The 25047-nt window shown below is 40.9% G+C and overlaps 1 protein-coding gene across 2 annotated transcripts in view; it reads left to right on the plus strand.

Annotated features, from left to right (window-relative positions):
• RASGRF2 (Ras protein specific guanine nucleotide releasing factor 2) overlaps positions 1-25047 on the plus strand; it is a 228502-nt gene that overhangs the window by 49373 nt on the left and 154082 nt on the right. For both annotated transcript variants that reach the window (XM_079918349.1, XM_079918350.1), the window contains exon 2: positions 12091-12197. In XM_079918349.1, the coding sequence (XP_079774475.1) occupies positions 12091-12197 (107 nt within the window). The remainder of the gene's footprint in view (positions 1-12090; positions 12198-25047) is intronic.

A 25047-nucleotide genomic window follows, 5' to 3' on the forward strand; every position in this document is an offset into this window, starting at 1 on the left:
GTCCTTTACCCAGATTCAGTAGGTATGAATACTTTGCCCCATTTACTTTCTCTCTCTCTCTCTCCCTTTCCATAGGTATAAATTCATAATTTTTCTTTAGCTTATTCATTTGGTTATGGTGGTGTCTGCCAGAGTTCTTCACCAAAGTTGCTTTTTCCTGTATAATTATTAATAGTTTATGGGGAGATTCATACACGTTTATTTGAGTATCAGCAGTTATTTATTTCTTGCTGAATAGTTTTCCATTGTACTAATGTACCACATTATTATTCACCTGTTGAAGGACATTTGAGATTTTGCTAGGCATGGAGGTGCATCAGCCAGATCCCCCTTCAAAGAAAGAGTTGCTACCCAGCTGCAGGGAGTTGGTCAGCAGACAATCTCTAGCTGTCAGCTCCTTCAGAGTCTACTACAGCTGCAGAGAGCTGCCTTGTCCAAGATGACACTCTTCCTGAAGCAGCCCACATTCAGTGACTGAGTGAGGCAGTGGTATAAAGGTCCAACCATTTCAGCCTGTGGTGGGACAACTCTGACACACAATTTTTACTTTTTACCTCCACGGCATCCACCACTGTTATACCAGCACCCCTTTCTCAGCTAATGCCTGTGGCTGTATAGGGGATCCTGTACAACTCAATGAAGCAAAAGGGAAAAGCCCAAGCTTGGGTTGCGGGTGGGTCAGCTCCAAATGGCCTTAAAAGACTGTGATGAGAAGTTCTCCCAATGGGTAGACTATCAGACTGTGCCCCTGATCATCCACTTTGTGTGGGAAGAGAAGTCGTCTGAGACTCAAACATATACAAACTTATGGGAAGTGGTGAATGGTCTGGCTGGCATCAAAGACCTAGAAGGAAAAAGATTAGAAGTTTGGGGATAGCAAGACCTGAGTAGAAGCATGTGGATGGACAAATAGGAGTGAGCCCCAAGTGCGACAATCTCTGCAGCATCCACTAGAGAGATTTAAAGACTCTGGATTCTATTCTATTCTATTTTCCTCTGAAGAGTGTTCATTTCTTATTCTAGCAGGCAGTTTACTTGGCACTAAACGACCAAATTGACAAACTGACCAGGCCACTTTATTTCAGATAATGTGTGTCACTGGTCACCCCAGTGCTGATACAATGAGCATATGAACAAAATGACCATTGTGGCAGAGCGGGAGGCTACTCATGGGCCCAGCATAATAAGTTTATTCTTACTAAGACTGATCTAGCTCTTGTTGTGCTAAATGTCCAAACTGACAGCAATAGAGATCAACACTGAGCCTTCATATGGTACCATTTTTAAGGAGATCAACTGTCTTCTTTGTGGCAGGTTTACTACGTTTACCCTTTCATTGGAAACAGCAGTCTCTAATCTGCAATTATGTTTATCCATTTAATTTTTTCATTTCAGATGTTATGCTTTTCATTTCTAAAATTTCCATTTGCTCCTTTTTTAGAATTCCATTTCTTTGCTGAGATTCCCCATCTGTGTTCTCATTATAACTCTCTTTTCCTTTGTCTTTGTCTACATTTTACATAACTGCTTTGGAGTTCTGTCTGCTAATTTCAACATCTGTGTCATATTTTCTCAGGATTATGGCCCTAGTTTTTCTGTTGTTTTTTCCCTACTGATCTTTTAGCATATATTGGACATATTGGATAATACATTTTAAAGACTCTGGATTATGTTGTTTTCCTTTGAAGAATGTTCATTTTTATTCTAGTACACAGCTTACTTGGCAGACTCAATTTCTAGACTCTGTCTTCCTGTGGCGGGTAGTAGCTGAAATCTTTGATCAGTTTTTTCAGTCTTGTAGCTGTTACTTTTCACAGGGTTCCTTGGAATTTTTCCTGTTATGCATAGTTCAGAGACTAGCCTGAAAATATTCTTACAGAGTGTGATTATTAATCTAATTGCTCAGTGTTCCAGTTTAAATATCCCATAATTTAATTTGTCCCCTATTTTTGGACACTTATTATTGTTAGTGATGCTATAAACATTCTTAGACATAAGTCTTTGAATGTATTTTTAATGATTTCATTAGTATCAGAGAATAGCTTAAAGTCTGTGATATAAATTGCCAACCATCTCCACAAAGTTTGTAACCATTTTTATTTCAATCAGCACATTACACTTCCTAACTCTGGATTTTATTATTTAAAAAATTGCAATTTGAAAAGATAGTCTTAATGTACTAATATGCATTTCTTTTTCATATTTTCACCTATTTGTGTCAATTTTTGTTTTGTTTGTGGGCAAATGAATATTCTGTTTCTTTTCCCACATTTCTATTAGGATATTTGGCTTTTTCTTATTGATTTAGAAAACTTCTTTATTTATTAAATAAATAAACTAATTAAATTAATTAATTAAATTAATCTTTTTATATTATCCAGTTTTTGATTCATGAGCTATGCATTTGATCATTGTTATTTGATTATCATTATTATTAGGGCTTCCATCTTTGAGGTTTGCTCAATGAATTAAAGTGCTAATAATTATTGCTGAGTAGTTAGCACTTAAAATGTAAAAAATGAAATAAGATTTCAAAGGACTCTTTCTGTCAGTTTTGTATTGTTACGAACCCAATGCTTCTGACTAAAAACCATCAGTGCAACAGTGGTTCTTAGTTGACCTGATAAGTGTAACTGATGATTATCAATATAAACCAGGCACAATGTCATAAAAGACTTTACCTCTTCAAAGGCACTAATTATTTCTTTATTTAGACCTGTATTTCCTTTTACTCCCACTTTGGTAAATTGCCATGCAATAAAAACTGAGATATTGAACAGCAAAATCAGAACGGTGGTCTAACCGTTGTTTATGTGCCTCATCTATTGCATACCTTAATGGTAAAATTCTAGAGTATGTTACAGCTACTAGAGGATTTTGATACTGTGGGATATTAGAGGCCATCTGGTTCTGTTTTCCAAGGGCAGGAATCCCTTTCTAAACACCATTGAGATATGGTCAGCTGGCAGCAGTATCCCATCCCGTTTTTAGAAAGGTCTTCCAAATCTCTCACTTTAACCTTTTATTCCTGTTTGCGCCTTCTGGAGCTACACAGGATAAATCTGAAGTTGGTCTCATCAGACGTATTTCCCCTGCCCACTTTTCGGCATAACCATTATCCCTCTTTGGCAGAGCACCTCAAAAAATTTCCTTGCAGCAGCAGGGGAACTCCAGCACTTACTCAAGTCTCTTTGTTGAAGTATTCTCTTCTCTGCTAAGTGGGACTAACTAACCTAGGTGTTAACAGCATACATTTTCACTGTACGTACTTTTACACAAATGAGAATATGGTTGGCAAATGGGAAATAAGTAAAACCAATGGTTGAAATGAGAAAGTGATGAAGATGGCATGAAGTAAAAAGGTTTTGGAGGTTTCATGTGAAGTTAGAAGTTCCACACTAGTTCAGGAGAGGCCAGGATAGAATGGACACTGGAATGGTGCTAACGTTTAGCTGCCTTGCTGTAGGAGAAGGCTGTGACATTGGTGACTGAATCCACAAGTGTGCTCAGTCGGTGGCTCTAGGCAGACATGAGTTAGATGTCTCTCTTTAAAGATAGTAAGTAAACAGGAGGACTGGGGATGGGGTGAAGCCAGTCACAAAGATCAAATGTTCTCGTCAATAACATCTGTCCCTGTCTGGAGTGGTAATATAAGAGAAATGCACTTAAGTGAGAATGTAACAAAACATGAAGAGGAATCATTGCCTTTTCCTGTGAGTCAGGGATGATGACTTAAGCCACCATGTATCATGCTTCCTTTTTCATAAATTTCAGTATAACTGGTGATTTATGGGAGCTCAGATCCCTTGGTTGCTGAAAGTTTCTCTGTTGCAATTTTTATATGATGATCTTTCAAAGATTTGAAGTGCATCCAAATATATCAAGTTCTTTTAGCCATTCTTAAAATGACAGGCTTTCTGACCCCTTGGCACAGTTTAATTTGCCTCACTTCTCTCTGAAATTTGGAAGCCAGACACAATGTATTTTTCCTGTTGTGGTAGAAAACCACAGTAGGAGGCAGTCAAACTCTTACTCCTTAAGCTGGATTCTAAGTTCAATTCCTGTCCATTTAAATATGTTTAATAGAAGAATACATTCTGAGGCAGTTCTTAAATGCTGATATTGTAGTATAGTGTGGATTTTATGCATGTTAATACTCTGCTCTATTCATAGTTTCAAGTTTACAGTCTGTGTGTTGGCTTCTGTTGGGACAAATCATTTAGCAAATTCTTGCATGTCATTGAAAATTCAAAATGCAGCTCTTCACTAAGCCTTTGGGAAAATTAGAAATCTTTTCATCATGACTGTCAAACAACCACACACACACAAAAAATCCACAAGAACAAAACAACCAACAACCACCATAATAAAAACAGTATGATCTCTTCTTAATTACCAGGTACCCAGTGTGCTGGTTTATAATTTTAATACATCGTTTTTTTCCCCCATGCACTATTATCTGACGAAAGCAGTGGGGAGAAGGCAGGAGGAACACTTGAATTACCCAGTTTTGCAGAGCTGGAATAAGTGCGGTGTCCGAGGCAGACTCGAGGTGACTGCTCTCCCGGTGAGATCTGACAGTTCTACCACCACAGGAATGACAAGACACACTTCATGCTTTTCAAGACACTTTGATGTGTGTTATTGCATTTTATCTTCACCTTGGGGTTAGTAGGAGAGGTGGCCTTGTCTTCACTTCGCCCAAGAACAAACAGCACGAGAGGAATTTGCCAGAGTTCACACTCAGAATCCTGATGTCCCTCCTACTAGCCTCGGGCACCTTCTGTGGAACCACACTGCTTGCTCAGGTGCGACATGAATCTGTGAAGTTGGCTTGTACTGAAGTGAACATGCCCATGGCAAGACCTCTGAATCTCAGAGTTGAAAAGAAAGTGAACCAGTGGGGAGGGGGAAAGCCTTCAGCACCTTAAGTCTTTGTTCTTAAGAAGGAACAAAGGAAGGAAGTAGGAGGAGATTTGAAGTAGTAGGAGGAAGTAGTTGGGAGATTTGACATATGTTTTAACAATAAAGAATGAGCTTCAGGGACTTACTTGGTAACGCAGTGGTTGGGAATCTGCCTGCCAGTGGTTGAGAATCTGCCTCCCTGGCCCGGGAGGATCCCACATGCCACGGAGCGACTAAGTCCACACACCACAACTACTGAGCCTGTGCTCTAGAGCCCGCGAGCCACAACTACTGAAGCCTGCATGCCTAGAGTCTGTGCTCCACAACGGTAGAGGCCACCGCAATGAGAAGCCCGCGCACCACCACAACTAGAGAAAGCCTGCACACAGCAATGAGGACCAAATAAATAAACAGATAAACCAATGAATTAAAAAAAAATGAATGAGCTTCAGTGTGTAACCATGATGTGAAAAGACGGAGTCTGTGAAGTAGTTGGAAAATACGGTCTCCTTTAAGTTACACAGAGTCATCTTTGGAGCTAAAAGTACCCATGAGATAGAGTTGTGGTCAAGAAATGATCCCACTATATAAAAACAGTCCCTGAGGCAGGAGAGTGAAATGATTTCTCTTCCAGAGACCAATGGTGCTGGGTCCAGGATATAATGCTTTAGGCTTTTCTTCTTCAGTGTGTGCCCCATCAGCTGGCACAGTGGTGACCAGGTGCAGTGGGCAGAGAAGTCCCTTGCAAGTAACATTTCAATGGCAGGAAATACAAAAGAGTAGGAATGCCAGGAGGAGGAGGGGAGGGGATGGTATCAAAAAACATGACATATTTCCCCTTTTTTTATGCCCACCTGAATGTTATTTTCAGTCTGTCTTCTCTTATCTCTCTCTCACACACTGCCAGGTCAGTGGCAGCAAATCAGATTTAGAGCGATCTGTCTTTGCCTCTAGGGCTCAGGGGTGGGATACTTTTCTCTTACAGAGGGCCAGTCACATACTAGGAACATTAATTGAAGTTCCTGTGAATGGTAAAGATAGTTATCAGTTTGGGTGAAGTTAAACCCCTAGGAGTGAAAATTAGTATAAGGGCCCATAAAGCTCAGTTTCGTCAAATGTATCAAATGTTTAAAATGCATTTCACTTCCACTCTACAAGCAGTTACAGAAAGAAGAAGGGGAGAAGGGAGAAAGAGCAGGAGGTAATCAATCATAGCAAGATTAACATGAGCACAGAGTTTGTTATTGCTTGGGAGATGCACCTAGACTGGAGAAGTGCTGTCCATGGTTTTCATCCATCTCCACATCCACGGACACTTGGAGTCTCCCTTCTGACTGACGTGGATGGTCATAGCAACGCATGGGGCTGCTGCAGGAGGAATGTGCTCCGGGCTGCAGAGGGCCACTCAGTAGCGTTATTCACATTCCTGGGGACTAGGAAGGCCAGACCCCAAGGCCCGGTGGGGTTTGAGAGCTCCTCCTGGCTTTAGAGCCATGCTGTGGTCCCAGAGGCACTGCCACTCCAGGCTGCTCTGTTCTCATGATCATTAGCCCCATGTGTGTAGGTCACCAAGCTGGGAACATTTGGAAGGCATCCATCTTTTTTTTTTAATCCCAGCCAGTGTCTGACTCGCAGGGTCAGAAATGTGGCCTCTGGAGAGGAGACCATAGCAAGTTCTGTAGGGCCTCCCATCCCTCCCAGACAGGAGCCAACTGTGGGAAGAGGATTCGAGGAGGATTTTCTGCCTCAAAGGCTGCAGAGAGCATTGGTTTTAGTTCTCTTAATCTGAAACTGAAAAATGTCAACAACATATGTAATAATTTAAAACCCTGAAGTACCATCAAAATAATAATACATATGGCACAGCAGTTCTTTTTAAAAGAGATTATTTTTTCTGCCAAATACTTTAAGAAAACCCACAGTGGTTTTTAATCTTCTTTTGAACATCATTGATTTGACCAACATCATTTACTTTTTCTGGGTATATAAGTAGTATTATAAAGACCTAGACATAGTTTTGAAAATGGATACTATCTTTATCGCTGATTATATAGTTATATGTGTTGATTATAAATGACTCAATTTGAAAATGGAATGAGCATGTTTTTGTTGGCTACATAGCTTTATGTCTTTATGGTAAATGATTCAAACAATACAGAAATGTAGAATGTGGAAGTGGTCCTATAATACCATCCTCCAGCAACCGCCACTGTTTTAGCTATAAACTTGTTAACTTGCAGAAGCCTGAGGACCAGAGTTTTAAGTGAGCTTGTGTTCTCATATTGGGTTACATTTGTTCTTTCTGCAAAAACACATAGCATAAACAGCAGCAAACCCATTATAATAAAAACCAGACAATTGAAAAATGAAAATTCATATAAAGCTTCAATAGATACCAATAAGACCCTGAACATTTATATTTCATAGATCTGTTCATTATGCTGTCTTTCTGGCATTTTATGGTTATTGTAGGCAAGAGGTAAGACCCTTTGGTGAATCTGCCAACCTACAGTATCTGTTCTTATTGCTTGTTTAGGGGGTTGTAAAGAACATCATAATGTTCTGTTTTCTGTCTTATAAAAGTATGTATTTGGTAGCTTTCGGGGCCTTTCTGAATCTTTTCTCTGGATGTCTACCTGGATGTGATTATATAGTCATGAAATTGTCATGTGTGGCTGTTTGAAGCAAATTTATTAGGTTAACTATACCTCATGTTTCTTTACTGATGATCATTTATTCACCAAACATTATTGAGGGATTTGTGTGTGCCCAGCACAGTGCTAAGATCAAGGGTACAAAGGGACAAGTCCTGCAAGGAAGAGAGACACATGCATGGACAACTCTAAGGTGATGTGAGAACAGTGTGCATGGGGTTATTGCCAGAGGAGAGAGGGACTCCTTTTTGCCAGAAGGTGCCTGGGAAAGATTCTTAGCAGAATTGATGGTTCGTGACATGAGTCACGAAAGTTCAATAAGAGTGTGTAGGTGGAGAAGGGACTGGAGATGAAGAAAGTCAAGACAGAGATGCACTGAGACGGAAGGGAATTAAAATTTGTTAAGTGCCTTCTGGGTGCAGGCACTGCATGTCAGCTAATCAATCCTGTAAGGTCTCTTTCCTCTCTATCCTCTCATTGACCAGGGGAAACTCAGTCTCAGAAAGGTTGCATGACCTGCCCAAGGTCTCAGAGTTACCACTTGGAGGGCTCAGGATTCGCACCCAGGTTTGGTGACTCTGGAGACCATACTCTGTCAGTAGCATGAGGCTGAGGAAACAGCTTGTCTGTCTTCTTGGGGGAGTGATGGGTTGATTGGCTGGAGTGTGGTGTACTTTGTAGGAAAGAGGCGGAAATGAGGTTAAAAATGGAGAATGGGGCCAGTTGGTGTGGGTGTTTGAGAATACCAGCGAGGGTTTGTAAGCGGATACGAAAGCTCAGATTTATCTTTTAGGAAGAGAACTCTGGCCACCATATTTGGGCTGGAGGGAGCTGGATAAGACTGCGGACAGGGTTGTAGAGTTACCCTCACTGCACTTAGATGTTCAAAAACATTTTTTTCCTTAAAGTTGACCAGACTTTCTCCTTAAGACCCCTTCCCCACTTAGTAAGTGGAGAAAAGAGAACCTACATTTAGCTGAGAGTAGTAAATTCAGTCTGCTCCAATCATGTAAAAAGTAATGCATTCTCTCTTCTGTGCCTCACGAAGATGGTGTCTCAGTAAGTGGGGAGTCCCATGCCCTTGAGGTTGTATGTGTGTGTTTATCAGAGGTTGGGGGCGGTCCTTGCTGGTGCTGACTGGGGTCTGGTGTTGTTCTGGCTCTGCCTTGGTCATCTGTTGCTAAAGTGTATGGCTGCTGTAACTTGCGGTCCATGCTCTCTCAGGTCAGTCAGGGTCCAGGTGTCCGTTTTGCTTACACGGCCACACCTTGGCTCTTACTGGGGCTGCATAGCCCACCGCCCCCACCGTGAGGTCTGATAGCCCCCTTCCCTCTACAGCCCTCCATGGTACCCTCAGGGACATCACACCACTTGAATACTCGGGGGGCTCTGGATAGCTAAACTCAAAACTTAGGCCCTGTCTTTACCTAACCGCTGTGACACAGTTTTACTGATTTACATGATACGGTCATTACCCATGGGGTCACCACCCCACGTTGTCATGAGGGTGGGAGTGGGGCAAGAGAACATCACGTGAGATGACATCCTCTGTTGTTCCAAAAGGAAAGTGGTATGGAAGTTCCTTGGCTTTTGGCTTTGTCATCAACCCTTCTAGGTCCTCAACCTTCTCTGAGATTTTAGGCTCAAGTGGGGAGAAGCTGTACCATATGTGTCTCTGCTGCCTTCCACCTTCTTACCCACATCCACCACTACTTCTCTTCCACATTTCTTCTTGTGTTCACAACTCACTGGGACCTCCCCTAGGCCATCCAGTCCTACTTCCAGAGAGGCCATTAACCTCCCACTTTGGGCTGTAATAGCAGCTGAGATGTAACAAAGGAGAGAGACCAGCTATAAGATAAAGCAGTCTCAGTTGGAAAGTATTTCAAAGTTGTCATATCTGTCATTTTCATCTGTGATAAAGCTGTTACAGTAATCTAGGTGAGGGATAATAAAAGCCAGAAGAGAGTCTCAGGAGGGAGCATTGGTGACACCCAATGTGGGGCTGATAAGAGGGAGAAGTTGAGGGTGGCTTTGGGGTTCCTAGCTGGGACAACTGTTGGACAAAGACGTACTTGACAGAGAAAACACAAGTGGAGAAGGAATAGCTGCGAGGGCAGCAGGTACAAGGAGGAGCATTAGGAGGTGGGAGGGAGGGAGGGAAGGTAATGAGTGAGTTCAGGTTTAGACTTGATTGAAATGCTGGCTAATGGCACAAATATGGGGGCGGGCACTGGGAGAGCATCTGCCTGGAAAAATGTATTTGGGAATAGGTGAACCTATCCAAGGAGAAAAAGAAGGGAAGCTCACTGCCATTGTAGATGTTGAATTTAAAGACATAAACAAGGTCATCACTGTTTTAATTCTTCCTTGCACTTCACGATGACCCAGTACTTTGGAACTTCCCCTTCTAGTTTCCTGCAGTGGGGCAGGTCAGAGGTCACAGAGTACCATCAAGGGTGTCTGCTGATGCTTTTGATCGCCAAGGGGACCCCTAAAGCCCCAGGTCTGACACATAGATCCATGGTATACTGAGTTCATATCAGAATGAGGCCAGAATACACAAAGAAAACTTTTTGATGAATGGCTTAAGTTGAATAATTTGCAGGTACATGTAGAGGCAGTGTTTGAGTATTTGTGGTTGAGCTGAATTTGAACTCCTGGAAACGTAACCTGTACTTCTCAAAACTTTTTCCATCATTGTCACGCCTGAGACGTAGTCTAACCTTTGGATGTACTCTGCTAATATAATTACCTTGCTGTCTTTTAAAGGTGGCTTTTAATTGGGTTCCCGAGCAGCAGCTGCTGTTGAGGTGCTGGTTGCAGCCTTTCAATATCAGGTTCATTAAATGTTTCCTCTTCCTGGACGGGGCATCTGGCCTTTGGCTGGTAACCAGCTGTTGCTGAAATGCCATCACTTATAGGATTGCCCTTTAAGCCACTGATCTGTTATTTTGTTGAGTTTCGACTCCTTTCCTCTCAAATTTAAATGGAGCTTTATTGAATACAGTGCTACAGTCAATTCTTCCCATTCTTAGTGGCCTTTTCATCAGATTATTTCCCCCTAGTTCATAGCATTTAGTCCTCTGGCTGTTCCAGAGGTTTAAGAATTAAAGACAGCTTGTCATTTACGGGGCTAAGGACTGTCCTTGGGGAGTTGCAGTGGATTATCTCACAGACGTCCTCCGTTGGCTGATGGTTTATGCACAAGTAACACGAGGTCTCTTAGCCAGTTTTTTTGTAAAAATGTGCCAAAAATTCTAGGATCTTTAAGAATTTATCTCTAAGATTATTGTCCTGAAGGTTTTTTAATTGAAGTTATAGTTGATTTACAATATTATGTTAGTTTTGGTGTATATCATAGTGATTCAATGTTTTTTATAGACTAAAAGCTTTTGTCCTGAAGGTTTTTAATTCATTTGAAGAAAATGAGTATGTAACAGTCACACTGAATAAAGAGAAATTTGGGGGTAGGATGGGAAGGTGGGACAACAGAAAAAACTCAGGTTTTGTCTTTGGTTTTCTGTCTCAGAGCAGCTATGTGGGGCTGGTCCTTTTTGTGCCCCAGGATGAAGTCTTGAGCAGGCCCAGTGTATTTGCTGATAATTCTCATAAAATCAAAAGTTCCCCAGTCATATTTCCTTCCCAGACAGTCTCAGTTTGGTATTAATATGTCTAGCCTCAAATAGACTGGTTTAAAGCGACAGCTTCTCCTGTCCCTAGCTCAGATTCTAGATTCACTTTTGTCAAATTCCACCCAAAGAAAACCTATTGGTAATTTTATTAGAATACATTGAAATTATAGATTAATTTACTCTTTAGAGGTGGTAAACTTATTTTCTTAGGTTCGTCATTTATATTTCTTTGCTATTGCAAATGCTGTGTTTTCAAAATTGTTTCCTATTTGTTGATATTGTATCAAAGTGCAATAAATTTTCGTGTATTGATTTTATATTCAACAATTTTGAGGGATGTTCTTATTTAATAGTTTTTCAGTGAATTTTTAATGTAGACACATCATCTGTGCAAAATGATTTTTCCCCCTTGTTTTCCATTTCTTTTTTCCTTTATTTTTCTATGCTGCCCTCCAGACAGAATTGGTAAATACAAGTGGTGATAATCGCCATTTTTTCTTATTTTTGATTTTAGAAGGGTTACTTGTAATAGTTCACCATTAGCTAAAATGTTTGTAGTAAGTTTCTGCTTGATATCCTTTATCAGGTTCAGAAATTTCACTTTGGAGTTTGCAAAGAATTCTAATCGTGTGTTTGTGTAGAATTTTATCAAATACCTTTTCTGTATCTGAGATATTGTGAGTTGAATCTTACTGAGGGGTGTTAAGATGCATCCTATGGTATCTTCTAGGTAGAAAGTCATTGCCAAGTGGGCTGGGAGTGTCATTACACTTTGAAATATGATTTACGTAATGCTGATGCATTTTGTAAACATATAGCCTTTGTAGGGAAATATCATGTTGTTATGCTATTATGCCTGAAAAATAAAACATAACTTTGTTTGTTTTTCTTTCCAGTATTACTTTACTGTTCTTTTTGGCCACGAAGGTCAGAAACCACTAGAGCTGCGCTGTGAGGAGGAGCAGGACGGTAAAGAGTGGATGGAGGCCATTCACCAAGCCAGGTATGGGCGCAAATCCTCTATGTGACACTGGATTGTCTGAGTCTTGCCTGGGGGTTTCACCATCAGCGGTAGTTTTGGATGAACTTGCAATTCCAAGATGGGTTTCCCCTTGGTTCCTCCTCCTTAGTCATGTGTGAGATGATTCTTTGCACTTCCTGTGGATATATTCTGGCTAAAGATTAAGGTAAAAGATAAAACAATAATAATGATAATTGCTGAACATAGGATTTGTGCCTCTGTGCCAGGCACTGTTCTAAGTTTTCCTGAATTAAGGAATTTGTTAAATGTTGTTTTTTTTGGCGGTACGCGGGCCTCTCACTGTTGCGGCCTCTCTCGTTGCGGAGCAACAGGCTCCGGACGGGCAGGCTCAGCGGCCATGGCCCACGGGCCCAGCCGCTCCGCGGCATGTGGGATCTTCCCGGACCGGGGCATGAACCCGTGTCCCCTGCATCGGCAGGCGGACTCTCAACCACTGCGCCACCAGGGAAGCCCTGTGCCTCAGCTTTATCCTCTGACAAATGAGGATGAAAATGTTAAATGTTTTGATTCACTTATACTCTCAACAGTCTGTGAGAGATGTATCAGAATTACCCTCTCTTTCACAGATAAGGAAACTGAGGCCTGGGAGCTTAGCTTGCTTGCCTGAGACCACACAGCTAGTGAGTGGCGGAGCTGGGATACGGACTCAGCTGAGCCTGCATTTGTAAACCTTGCCCTGTGCAGCCTGGTTATCGAGAAAGGGGACGCCAACCGCCATCTAGGCAAAGAGAAGAGTGTGCTTTGTCTTCCTCCTAAAAAATACCAGGAAGGTGGAAATAAGCACTCTTGGCCTCAAACGAGAATGAAGAATCCAAAAGAGATGCAGGCAGACCCCTCCTTTTTATTTTTCATATTCAGTTCCGAAGTCCTGTCCATTTTTGCTTTGAATGGCTCCCAAACTTGCTGCTTTTTGCCTGTCCCTGCCCTAACCCAGGCTCTCCTCACTCCATGACTCTTCTCGCATCCTCAGTGTTTCAGTGGCAAAACTTAGGCTTTTTCTTTGCCAGACATGCCTCCCCCACCTTCTCCTATAGGTCTATTCACGTCTGTCTCTGACACCCACTCCCGGACACTTGCCCCCCGCAAGCCAGTGCTCACTGGCCCCCCGCTCCAAGTGGCCTCAGCGCTTGCTTTACTACATGTGGAATATTTAACAACTTAGTACAACGTAGGTTAATTTTTACATATTTCATGTGTGTGATTTCTGTTTCCTGGGCTGGACTGTATGTACCATGAGAGGAGGAGGGTGAGGACACATTCATTGCTGAGTGAAGCACAGTGCTAATTATGTAGTCATTAGGAAATGTTTTCAGATCGATTATAAAGCACGTAAGGTGTCCCGAGTTTAGGCTGTTCTTTGAGCCCTGGAGACTTTTTTCCTCTCCCCTCCTATCCTCTCCCCTCTTCTTTCTTCAGCTACTGTATATTGACCACCTTGCTCTGTGGCAAGCAGATGCTAAATGCTTTACATACTTATCTTTCTTTTTTTATTCCTCACAACTACCCAGTAGGGTATTATTAATTCCGTTTTACAGATGAGAAAACGAAGATTCATGATGCTTAAGCAGAGTGGCCAAGTCTAACACAAAGTTGTTAAATGGCAGGACTGGGATCAAACTGAGGTCTCTGACTCCAGAACCTTTAACCAGTGTTCTGTATTGTAACGTTCTTCATTATTATCTCTTCTTCTCTTCCATCTTTCCCTCTTCTGTTTCTTTTTCTCTTCCTCTAATTCAAAGACGAAAATGGATTAATGTCAGGTCAGGGTTGAGAGTAGGTGTTATTCGCAAAAGATTTCAGTTCCTTTTCTTTCCTCCCCTGCAAAATATTTCTCTGAGATGCACAGGGTCGGCGACCAAATGCTGCTCTCCAAGGTGGGCCCCTGTGCAGCTTGTCACCGTCATGATCCAGGCACACCGTTCAGCTGTCTTCACTCTCAGTGTCTCTGTCTGAGAGTTTTGCTCAGACTTAGGACTAATGCAGACTGACTCACTGTAGAAAGAAAAGTCAGGTCTTCAAAGGTGAAAGAAGTATCAAGTTGGCCACGTAGAGCCCTTGGGTCATTTCCAGACACAATCGTTGTGACCACTTCTGTTCCTTTTTACCTGGGAGTTAAAATGAAGTAAATAATTTAAAACACGTGTATTTGCCCATTTTTTTTTCTTTCCAGAAGAGCCAAGTACCATTAGTAGCCTAAATGCCTTTGTAGTTGCCAAGCAAATATTGTGGTGAACCAAATAGAGTATGAATTACTTTAAAATGGTAAAATTTCAAGTAAGGGTTTTTTTTGGTATACCAAGAAAACTTTGTCATATATGTGGAAGTAGGTCAGTAGCAATTTGGTGTTGACTGATCAATCCAGGGCTCACATGATCTTGTCAGGAAACAAATGTTTTAGAAACCACTTTAGTGGTTTAGGTAATTGAATGGTAAAAATTCTCTTCTCTTTTAGATTTGAAGATTTGGTTAATAATTGATCTTTTTTCTTGAGGTCCTGACTTTTGGTACATTAGAATTGCTCTTCCTTTATCTTGAGGTCCAGGACTGGGTTATTTGATGACTTCCTTTTAATTTGACTGCCTTATACCTGAGTTCTTATATTTGACTTATTACATTGAGATGCTTCTTAAATTTTTGTTTTCTAAATCACAGAAGATAATAACTTTTTCATTTATGTTTCATTGAGTCAAGTTTTCGGTATAAACTTGTTGGTCTGTGAAATTCATCCTGATTTTGTTCATATATTAGCAGAGCCAGAAAGTTAATGAAGCTCATTCAGAGAAAGGATTTGTCAACCGTTTTTGCTTGGCATTGTGCTAATTAAACAACTGGTTGGTTGACTGAACATTTTACCTTTAGAGGACAGTCTGATGGCATTACTTTGGTATTACTGCCTTTTGAGTAGAAAATGCTCAATAATTACAGGTTTATTGATCCCTCTTTTTAAGTCTGAACTTTTGATGAACTGATGACTGTTTTAGCCTGAGGCTAGTTCTTTTCTGAGCTGCAGATCCTACGTAGAAACAGGGACTGCTCAGAATCCTCTCGGTCACTGCTCTTTTCCTGAGGTGTTTCTCAGTACTGGACTGGATGTTCTTTCTTTGGTGCCATGAAAATCACATTCTTGAGGCTGGCTTTTGTACCTCAGAGCCGAATTAACTTGCCCCTCTTTGCCTTCAGAGGACCTTTAAGTCATTTCCTGGCATGTCAAATTGCATGTTTTCTTCCTTAGATCTGGCCCAGGAAAACATCTTTTTGGAAATTAACATTCTTATTTTGAAGATTTGACCTGGTCTAGGAAGCTTTTTCTCCAGTTTTGCTCAAAGTTGGTTGATATTATATTTCTAGAAACTGGCACATTTAAAGTATCATTTCATCGTGTATTACTGGCACCGACCGGTTCATGGGAAGCTGCTCGCAAGGCTCAGTGTTGCTTTTGTCGGGATGAGGTGAGGCCAGAGTATTTTAATAGTAATGAAGTCCGTGCTTGTTCTATAAGTGGTTTGCTGGTTGGGTATGGAACTTTGGACATTTCCAGTAGCCTGATATTTCTTTGTTCTCTTGCCATATCTGTCCATCATGGTTGATTTAGTTGTAGACATTAGGACAGTCAAAAACACTGACCCAGTTGATTGTGGGTCTTTAGGGCTCATTGGCTGACAAGACAATGTCCACAGCTCTTATACCCACGTTTTGTCTTCTGGAGCCCTGATCAAACGAAGCCTTGGAAGTTAGAAGGTAGACATGGCCTGGAAGAGGATCCAGATGTACAAGAGGTACCAAGGATCTTCCCATTCTGGCCTAAGCATAAGACCTGAAGGACCTGGTCTGTGACAGTTGGGAAGAGAGGTAGGTGGAAAGTATTCCAGAGTTGTAGGGGGTAGACTTCAAAGGACCTTGTGACCACCTGGATGTGGGCCATATTAGACCAGGGTGGTGTCTAACATGTCTCTCAGGTCCCTAGCTTGGATGGTGTCACTCCCTGGGAGGACATGTGATGAATGAGAGCAGGTCTGTGAGGCAGGGCGACGAGCCCTGGCCAGGAAGGGCTTCTGCAGGGAATTGGAGGGTATGACTGCCTGGAAGGGGCAATGGGGGACTGTGCAATACTGATGGGTCTTCTTGCCCCTTGGTATGTCAGGTATGGGAGAATGAGTATCAGGGGCTGCTAGAGAAGTCAGGTGTGTCCTGAGGGGAGAGCTGGCTCGGGGTTTCTACCAAGACTGAGGTCAGGGGAGGGCTTGTGAAACATTGGAGTCATGGGGAATGGGGTGCCTGGTGTTGCACACCATGGGGTGTATGTGGCTTTGCTCACCTGCAGAGCTATGCCTCATGCTCTCAGTGTTTGAGATGTTTTGCCTGCTTTCCAACTGAAACTCAGAGCCCTCCCTCAATGCTCTCTCCTCCCTTTGGTGTGTGCCTGTGGCAGGTGGCTCTTAGGGTTTCCTTCATGGGGAGCATATTTGCAAGAGAGAAAGGAATCGGGCATATGCCTCCATTCCATAAAGCTCATGTTGCATTTAGTTTGGCTAGGGCTTGACGTAGCCCTTTCCTTCACCCTGTCAGTTCTGAACTTGATGAGCAGAGAGACTTAATCCTCCAGTTAAGATTTTCAATTAAGGCTTGTCCTCTTGTCCACTAAAGAAAGCGCTAATCCAGCCTCTTGGGTCTGTTTTTATCTATAGTCCTTTTGATTACACGTGCCTCAGGTGACCTGTTGTCCATTTTGCCCCTTCTTTCTCTCTCAATCTCTTCACCCCTCCCTCTGACACACACACACACACACACACACACACACACACACACACACACACACACACACACACACACACACACACACACACACACCATGGTAATTGTCCCAAACACCTAATGCTTGTAACCTCATTCTTTTTACTTGGATAGAGGCTTAATTTAGAGCAAAGTATATAATACAAAATCTGTCCAACACTGAGGGATACACTGTGTGTATCCTATCATCCCCATAAAATCAGCGCTTTGTAGAATGTGCATGGAAAAATCCCTCACAAATCAGAAGAGTGATTACATAGAAAAGCTGAAACGCTTTATGTTTCATAGCAAAACCACAGGACTAGAAAATCAGAAATGGGTGGAGATGTTATAGCCCAAAGCAATCCCAAGGCCATATTTTGTATTCTTCTGGTAACAGTAAAACTATCGCTATTAAAAAAGCTGAAAATGTGGACTTTGTTTTTTTGAGATATTGGATTTCTTTACTATGAACTTCTGTCCAGATTTGCCCTAGGAAAGAGACTTTGGCATTTTTTCCCTTAGAGTTTGAACAGTACAACACACAAGAAAAGGGGTAGTGTTTGTGGACTGTGAAAGATTTACTTGGTTGGGTGGTAGGACTTGTTTTCTAGAGAAAAGTTGGGCTTGGATTGTCTTATTTGCAGCCCTTTGTTAATACTTCTACCTGTCAGTTATCTTTCCTGTTCCTTACGGTATTTTTGCTTCAGATGCTCATCTTGTCTCCTTCCTTAACCATCAGCTTACACTGCAGTGCGACCTCGTGTCTCCACTCACAAAGCAGGCATTCTGTCCCCATGTGCACCTGGGCTCACCCACTGCAGGGGTCCGCCCCAGGGGAACATCTCTGGTTCAATGGAGAGCTCCTCCTTTAGCCTCTTCCGTCTGATTTTCTTGCTCCGTTAATTATTCCATTTCTCTCGTATAGTTCCAGTCTATTTACCTGAGCCTCCTCTCTCCCCCTGTCCCGCTCACTTTGACATTTTTCTTGTGTTCTTTGATTTTCCTTAAATCTCTCCCACCTTAAAACAAACCAAAAAACCCCTCCCTTGGCCCTGAATCCTCTTCTAGCTGCTGACCTCTCTCGAAAGCAGAGCCAGGCTTCTTGGAGAAATGGTTTTGTTGTTCTTCCTCTGTATGCAGCTCCTCCTCTTTTCCGCCCTTGCCAGTGGGTTTCTGTCCCTACCCCACCGAAGCTGTGTCACCTGGGTCAACAATGACTTTCCAAAGCTTTTCTTTCCTTATATAACTTTGTAGAAAGAGAAGAGATTTGTGGGAGTGAATTAGTGTTAGAACCTCTAACACTGATGTGAAACATGAAAAATATTGATTACAGTGGAGTGGACCTATTGATGTAAGAGAATTTGGGAGCCAGAAAAATGGAGGGTAGCGATGTTAAAGCGGCCGTGAATGATGCCTGGAGGCCTGTTCTTGCTTAGATAAGGGCCCTGCTGTTCACGCTCAAACATTGCTTACATAAGAACTGCACTTCTGTCATCCTGGACTGGATTTCCCCAATTCCCAAAGACACCACGATGCCCCTACTATGAGGAATGCCGATTCCAAAGTATTCTCAATAACATTGAGCATAATCCTGGAGCTGGTGGGAGTGTTTCTTCAGTTACCCGTTGTATGACTTTTCCAGCTTGGGTTTTAACTATAGTTCTCTCTCTCTGATATTCTGGATATATATGCTAATTATAATTATCTAGCATATTAGTCATGTGTCTCTCATTAGCAAATATGTCTTCAATCAAAATAACTAGGATAAAGTTCTGGCCCAAGTAACAATTCCTTGCTAAGCTGATAACAGTTTTTTCCCTTCTATACAAATAATTAAGGGCTATGATTTTATACTGTGCCTCTTCTCTGGACTTTTCAGAATTCTACCGGAATATTTCCTTCCTCCTGTGTGTAGTAGTGGTGGTTTGGTTTTGGTTATAAATATTATACAAGAATATTTTACTCCCGTATATGTGCCATCTGTTGATGCTCAACAGATTAGTTTGACTTCCATCATGTTGATTTATATGGCTTAATTTTATTATTCCCCTTTGCAGTGAGAAACCATTTTTTCTTGAGGGAAGTTAAACTGAATAACAAAAATAAATAAATAAATAAAACGAAACAGAAGTAATGAATAGATTAGGCAAACACTCTTAAACTTGGTGAATGTTTACCTTATGTCTTTTTTTTTTAACATCTTTATTGGAGTATAATTGCTTTACAATGGTGTGTTAGTTTCTGCTTTATAACAAAGTGAATCAGTTATACATATACATGTTCCCATATCTCTTCCCTCTTGCGTCTCCCTCCCTCCCACCCTCCCTATCCCACCCCTCGAGGCGGTCACAAAGCACCGAGCCGATATCCCTGTGCCATGCGGCTACTTCCCACTAGCTATCTACCTTACTACGTTTGTTAGTGTATATATGTCCATGACTCTCTCTCGCCCTGTCACAGCTCACCCTTCCCCCTCCCCATATCCTCAAGTCCGTTCTCCAGTAGGTCTGTGTCTTTATTCCTGTCTTACCCCTAGGTTCTTCATGACATTTTTTTTCTTAAATTCCATATATATGTGTTAGCATACGGTATTTGTCTTTCTCTTTCTGACTTACTTCACTCTGTATGACAGACTCTAGGTCTATCCATCTCATTACAAATAGCTCAATTTCGTTTCTTTTTATGGCTGAGTAATGTTCCATTGTATATATGTGCCACATCTTCTTTATCCATTCATCCGATGATGGGCACTTAGGTTGTTTCCATCTCCGGGCTATTGTAAATAGAGCTGCAGTGAACATTTTGGTACATGACTCTTTTTGAATTATGGTTTTCTCAGGGTATATGCCCAGTAGTGGGATTGCTGGGTCATATGGTAGTTCTATTTGTAGTTTTTTAAGGAACCTCCATCCTGTTCTCCATAGTGGCTGAACCAATTCACATTCCCACCAGCAGTGCAGGAGTGTTCCCTTTTCTCCACACCCTCTCCAGCATTTATTGTTTCTAGATTTTTTGATGATGGCCATTCTGACTGGTGTGAGATGATATCTCATTGTAGTTTTGATTAAAAAAACTCTTAAACTTGAGCATTGTCTAGTAACTGGAAAACTTAATCAGACAATACATATATTGGAAATATAGTAGAATAGAAATAGCAGTGCATTGAAAATTCTTACACTGAAGGGAAGCCATGCATGCGTTTTCAGTTGATTGGACACAGTCTGGAGTAGACTTTTATTTACTAGTGGGATACATAAAGAAAGCTTTAACAACCCAATCAAATAATGGGCAGAAGACCTAAATAGACATTCCTCCAAAGAAAACATACAGATGGCCAAGAGGCATGTGAAAAGATGTTCAACATCACTAGACATTAGAGAAATGCAAATCAAAACTACAATGAGATATCACCTCACACCAGTTAAAATGGCTATCATCAAAAAATCCACAAACAGCAAATGCTGGAGAGGGTATGGAGAGAAGGGAACCCTCCTACTCTGTTGGTGGGAATGTAAACTGTCACAGCCACTACAGAGAACAGTATGGAGGTTCCTTAAAAAACTAAAAATAGAACTACCGTATGATCCTTCAATCCCACTCCTGGGCATATATCCGAAGAAAAACACGGTCCAAAAGGATACATGCACCCCAATGTTCATTGAAGCACTGTTTACAATAGCCAAGACATGGAAGCAACCTAAATGTCCATCGACAGAGGAATGGATAAAGAAGATTCGGTACATATATACAATGGAATATCACTCAGCCATTAAAAAGAATGAAATAGGGCTTCCCTGGTGGCGCAGTGGTTAAGAATCCACCTGCCAATGCAGGGGACACAGGTTCAAGCGCTGGTCCGGGAAGATCCCACACGCTGCGGGGGAACCAGCCCATGTGCCACAACTACTGAGCCTGCGCTCTAGAGCCCGCCAGCCACAACTACTGAGCCCGTGTGCTGCAAGTACTGAAGCCCGTGTGGCTAGAGCCTGTGCTCCACAAGAGAAGCCACCACAATGAGAAGCCTGCGCACCGCAACGAAGAGCAGCCCCTGCTCAACCGCAACTAGAGAAAGCTTACGTGCAGCAGTGAAGACCCAACACAGCCAAAAATAAAAAAAAATTCTTTAATTTAAAAATTTTTTTAAATTAAAAAAAAAAAGAATGAAATAATGCCATTTGCAGCAACATGGTTGGACCTAGAGATTGTCATACCGAGTGAAGTCAGACAGCGAAATATCGTATATTGCTTATATGGGGAATCTAAAAAGAAATGATTCTAATGAACTTATTTACAAAACAGCAACAGACTCACAGACTTAGAGAACTTAATTCCCCGGGGGGGAAGGGTGGAGGGAAGTGATAGTTAGGGAGTTTGGGACTGACATGTACACACTGCTGTATTTAAAATGCATAACCAACAAGGACCTACTGTATAACACAGGGAACTCTGCTCAATATTATGTAACAACCTAAATGGGAAAAGAATTTGAAAAAAAAAATAGGTACATGTATATGTATAACTGAATCACTTTGCTGTACACCTGAAATTATCAGAACATTGTTAATCAACTATACTCCAGTATAAAATAAAAAGCTAAAAAAAAGAGAAAGCTTTATGATTTTAAGGTGGGAGGATATCCCAGTAAGAGCAGTAAGCTATGGAGACCAAATGAAATACTTTGAATGACTTGAAAATTTTGAGAAATGAAAAGTATTTTGTGAAGAAGAATAAACCATGCAAAATAAATCACATTAGATGACTTTTTTTTCATTTGACAGTGACTTCATTTGAATGACTATTTTGTGGCAGGCCCCATGCTAGATGCTGGACTAATCTCTAATTTTTTTTCCTGACTTATTGTGGAACTTCCAACTGGTCTCCCTTTCTCCCCTTGTACTCCACCCCTCACCTCTGTCCTTTCCTACCACAGCAGCCAGTGTGATCCTATTAAAAGTCGAATTTGCCACACCTCTGATTAAAGCTCAGCATCTCATGCAGGGTAAAAACCTGAGACTCTATATTGATCTACATGCATCAGAATCCTGTTCCCTCTTCTGCCTCTCACGTACTTCCCCCAGTAAACCGGCCACTTTGCCATTCCCCACACAGGCCAGACCCACTCCCACCAGAGGGCTTTTGCACTTGCTCTTTCCTCTACTTGGAAGTCTCTTCCCCCAGCTGGCCACAAGGCTTACTCCTCAGGTTGTTACTCCAGTGCTGGCTTCTCAGTGAGACCCTGGTTGAAGGTCTCTTGGTTAAAGAGACCCTCTCTCACACCCTGGTTAAAATTGTAACCCCATCTCTCCCACTTTCTTTCCTACTCCTCCATTTTTTCCTTTAAGGTAACCATCACCAGGTAACATACTATATATTTTTCTTATTTATTTTATTGTCTTTTGCTCCGCAGTACAGTATATACTCCACCAGGGCACAGATTTTTTTTTTCCTACTTTGTTTATTCCTGTATCCAGTGCTTTGAACAGTTTCTGGTTACATAACAGTCAATAAATACTGAATGAAAGAATGAATTTCGAGTCACAGAAACTTATAAAGAAGGAAATTAACATCACATAATCCCACCTCACAGAGTAAATATCAGCCATTAGGACTTGTGCGTGTGTGTGTGGGGTCCCACTTAGTATTATAGAGATGTTGGAAAAATACAGAAAAGCACAGAAGAAGTGATTAAAAATGACCCATAATTGCTGCAACCAGAGAAAACTCCTTTTTGTGTTTGGAGTATCTATCTTTCCCTCTTTCTCTCCCCTACTTCCCAACCCCTTGTAGCTGTGATATACATAACTTTCTCTCTCTGCTGAACATGTATGCATGTGCTTGCACAAATCATATTTATTTTAATCTGGGGTTTTTGTTATTGTTGTTGTTCATTTATTAGTAAGTCTTGGGTATGTTCCATTATGTTCACTATTCTTTAAAATATGATTTTAAATGGCTTGTATCATTCCATTGTGTAGACGTGCTATGGCTTTTTGAATCACTTCCACATTATATACACATGTATTTAGATTGTTTCCATTTTCGTAGATTTTAATGAATGAACATCTTGTTTCTTTGTACATTTTTTGCAAGTCTTTATTTTTCTTGGGTTAGATTATTAGAAGTGAAATTACTGTGACCAAGGATATGTATGACCTTTTTAACCTATCCTGACACATATTGTGACATTGTCTTCTGGAATGGCTCACTCCAGTGGAGAATACCCATTTTACCGTGTCTTTACTGGCACCGAGTAGCACTGTTTTCTAAAACTCTTGATAAATTTGATAAACAATTTTTACTACATTGATTAAGTAGGATTTTTTTCTGTATTTATTAGTCATTCATATATTATATTCTATAAAGTCCTTTTGTCTATTTCTTGACTCAGTAATTTTAGGCAGTATTATTGGCACCCTGCTATAAAGATGAAGAATTTAACACTCTTTCAATATCTCTTACCTCTCCTCCCTCTGTCCCCTCTGTTTTTGTTACTTACTTACTTTTGGCTCTTACAATGGTTGACTTTTTATCTTAAAATAATATCATTAAACCTCTATTAATTTATCAGCTTTGGGCAGTATGTATTAACTCTCTGCTATGAGGTACATAAATTAAGGCATTTAATGTGTTTTTATTGTTCTTTTCTCTTTTCTAACCCTGAGGTTTTATTACTTTCACTATTATTTATTCTCTGTTTATAAACTTTTAAACATTTACCTTCTGTTCTCTAAATTTAATTAAGCCTCTGTTGATTCTGAAAATTAAAAAACAGTGAGGGGTATTTACATCATGGTTTTACAAATATTACGTACCAACTATCACGGCTGATGTTTGATTCCACAGAGAATGAAATATAATCATATGCAATTGTATATTTGCTCCTTGAAGGAGCATCTTGCATGCATTTACTTCTGATTTCTTTCTAGTGTCCTTTACTTCATCAAAGGTTTGTATTCTTGCATTCCATGTCATATTTTGCCTTTGTTTTCTGTTTTGTTTGGTTGGAAAACCTCATAATTTTTCTCCTGTAGTAAGCGTGGTCATTACTAAACTCTTTCTATCTTGAACTGGCACTTGATTGATTGACTTGTTGCCTGGCTGTAGGAATTTAGGTTCAAAATAATCTTCCTTCAGTTCTCTATTTTGATCTAGCATCCGAGGTTACTGATGAGAAGTGTATCATCTTGATACTCGCTGCTTTCTTTAGCTAACCTGTGGTTTCTCTTTGGAAGCTTTTATGCATTTTCTCTATCCTTAGAGATCTGATATTTTACTAGGGTGTGTCAGGGTGTTAAATTTTTTCATTTATTCTCTCTGGAATTTGGATTAGCCTTTTTTTTTTAATATCTTTATTGAAGTATAATTGCTTTGCAATGGTGTGTTAGTTTCTGCTTTATAACAAAGTGAATCAGTTATACATATACATATATCCCCATATCTCTTGCCTCTTGTGTCTCCCTCCCTCCCACCCTCCCTGTCCCACCCCTCTAGGTGGTCACAAAGCACTGAGCTGATCTAGGATTAGCCTTTCTATTTAAACTGTACCCTATACAGTTTGAGGAAGTCTTCTTTGATTTCTTGATTATTTCTTCCCCATCACAGTCTCTGTTTTTGTTTTTTTCTTTCTGGAACTTCCATAAGATAGTTTTTAGACCTCTTGGATATGTACTCCATGCTGCTCAGTTGTCTTTCTTATTTCTTATCTCTTTATATTTTTGTTCAGTGTTCTTTTTCTCTGCAACCACCCAGCTTAGTTTTCAGCCATTGGTTAACACATTCATTGACCTGTAAAATTTTAATAATTGTTTTTGTTTCCAAGAACTCTTCCTGTTATCTGATTACTTCTTTTCCATGGCAGCCCCTTTGTGCCTTGTGACTCTACTATCCTTCTGTATCTCTCTGAAGATAATAAACCTCTGTTACCTGAATTAGCCTTGTTTCTCTAGTATCTTTTCTGTTTGTTCATCTGAGGCTATATTTATTAACTCTTGCTGCTTGACAATTTACTCCATAATTCCTAAAACAATAAACAATGTAT

The sequence above is a fragment of the Stenella coeruleoalba genome (genome assembly GCF_951394435.1).
Source record: "Stenella coeruleoalba genome assembly, chromosome: 3".
In the NCBI taxonomy this organism is placed as follows: domain Eukaryota; kingdom Metazoa; phylum Chordata; class Mammalia; order Artiodactyla; family Delphinidae; genus Stenella; species Stenella coeruleoalba.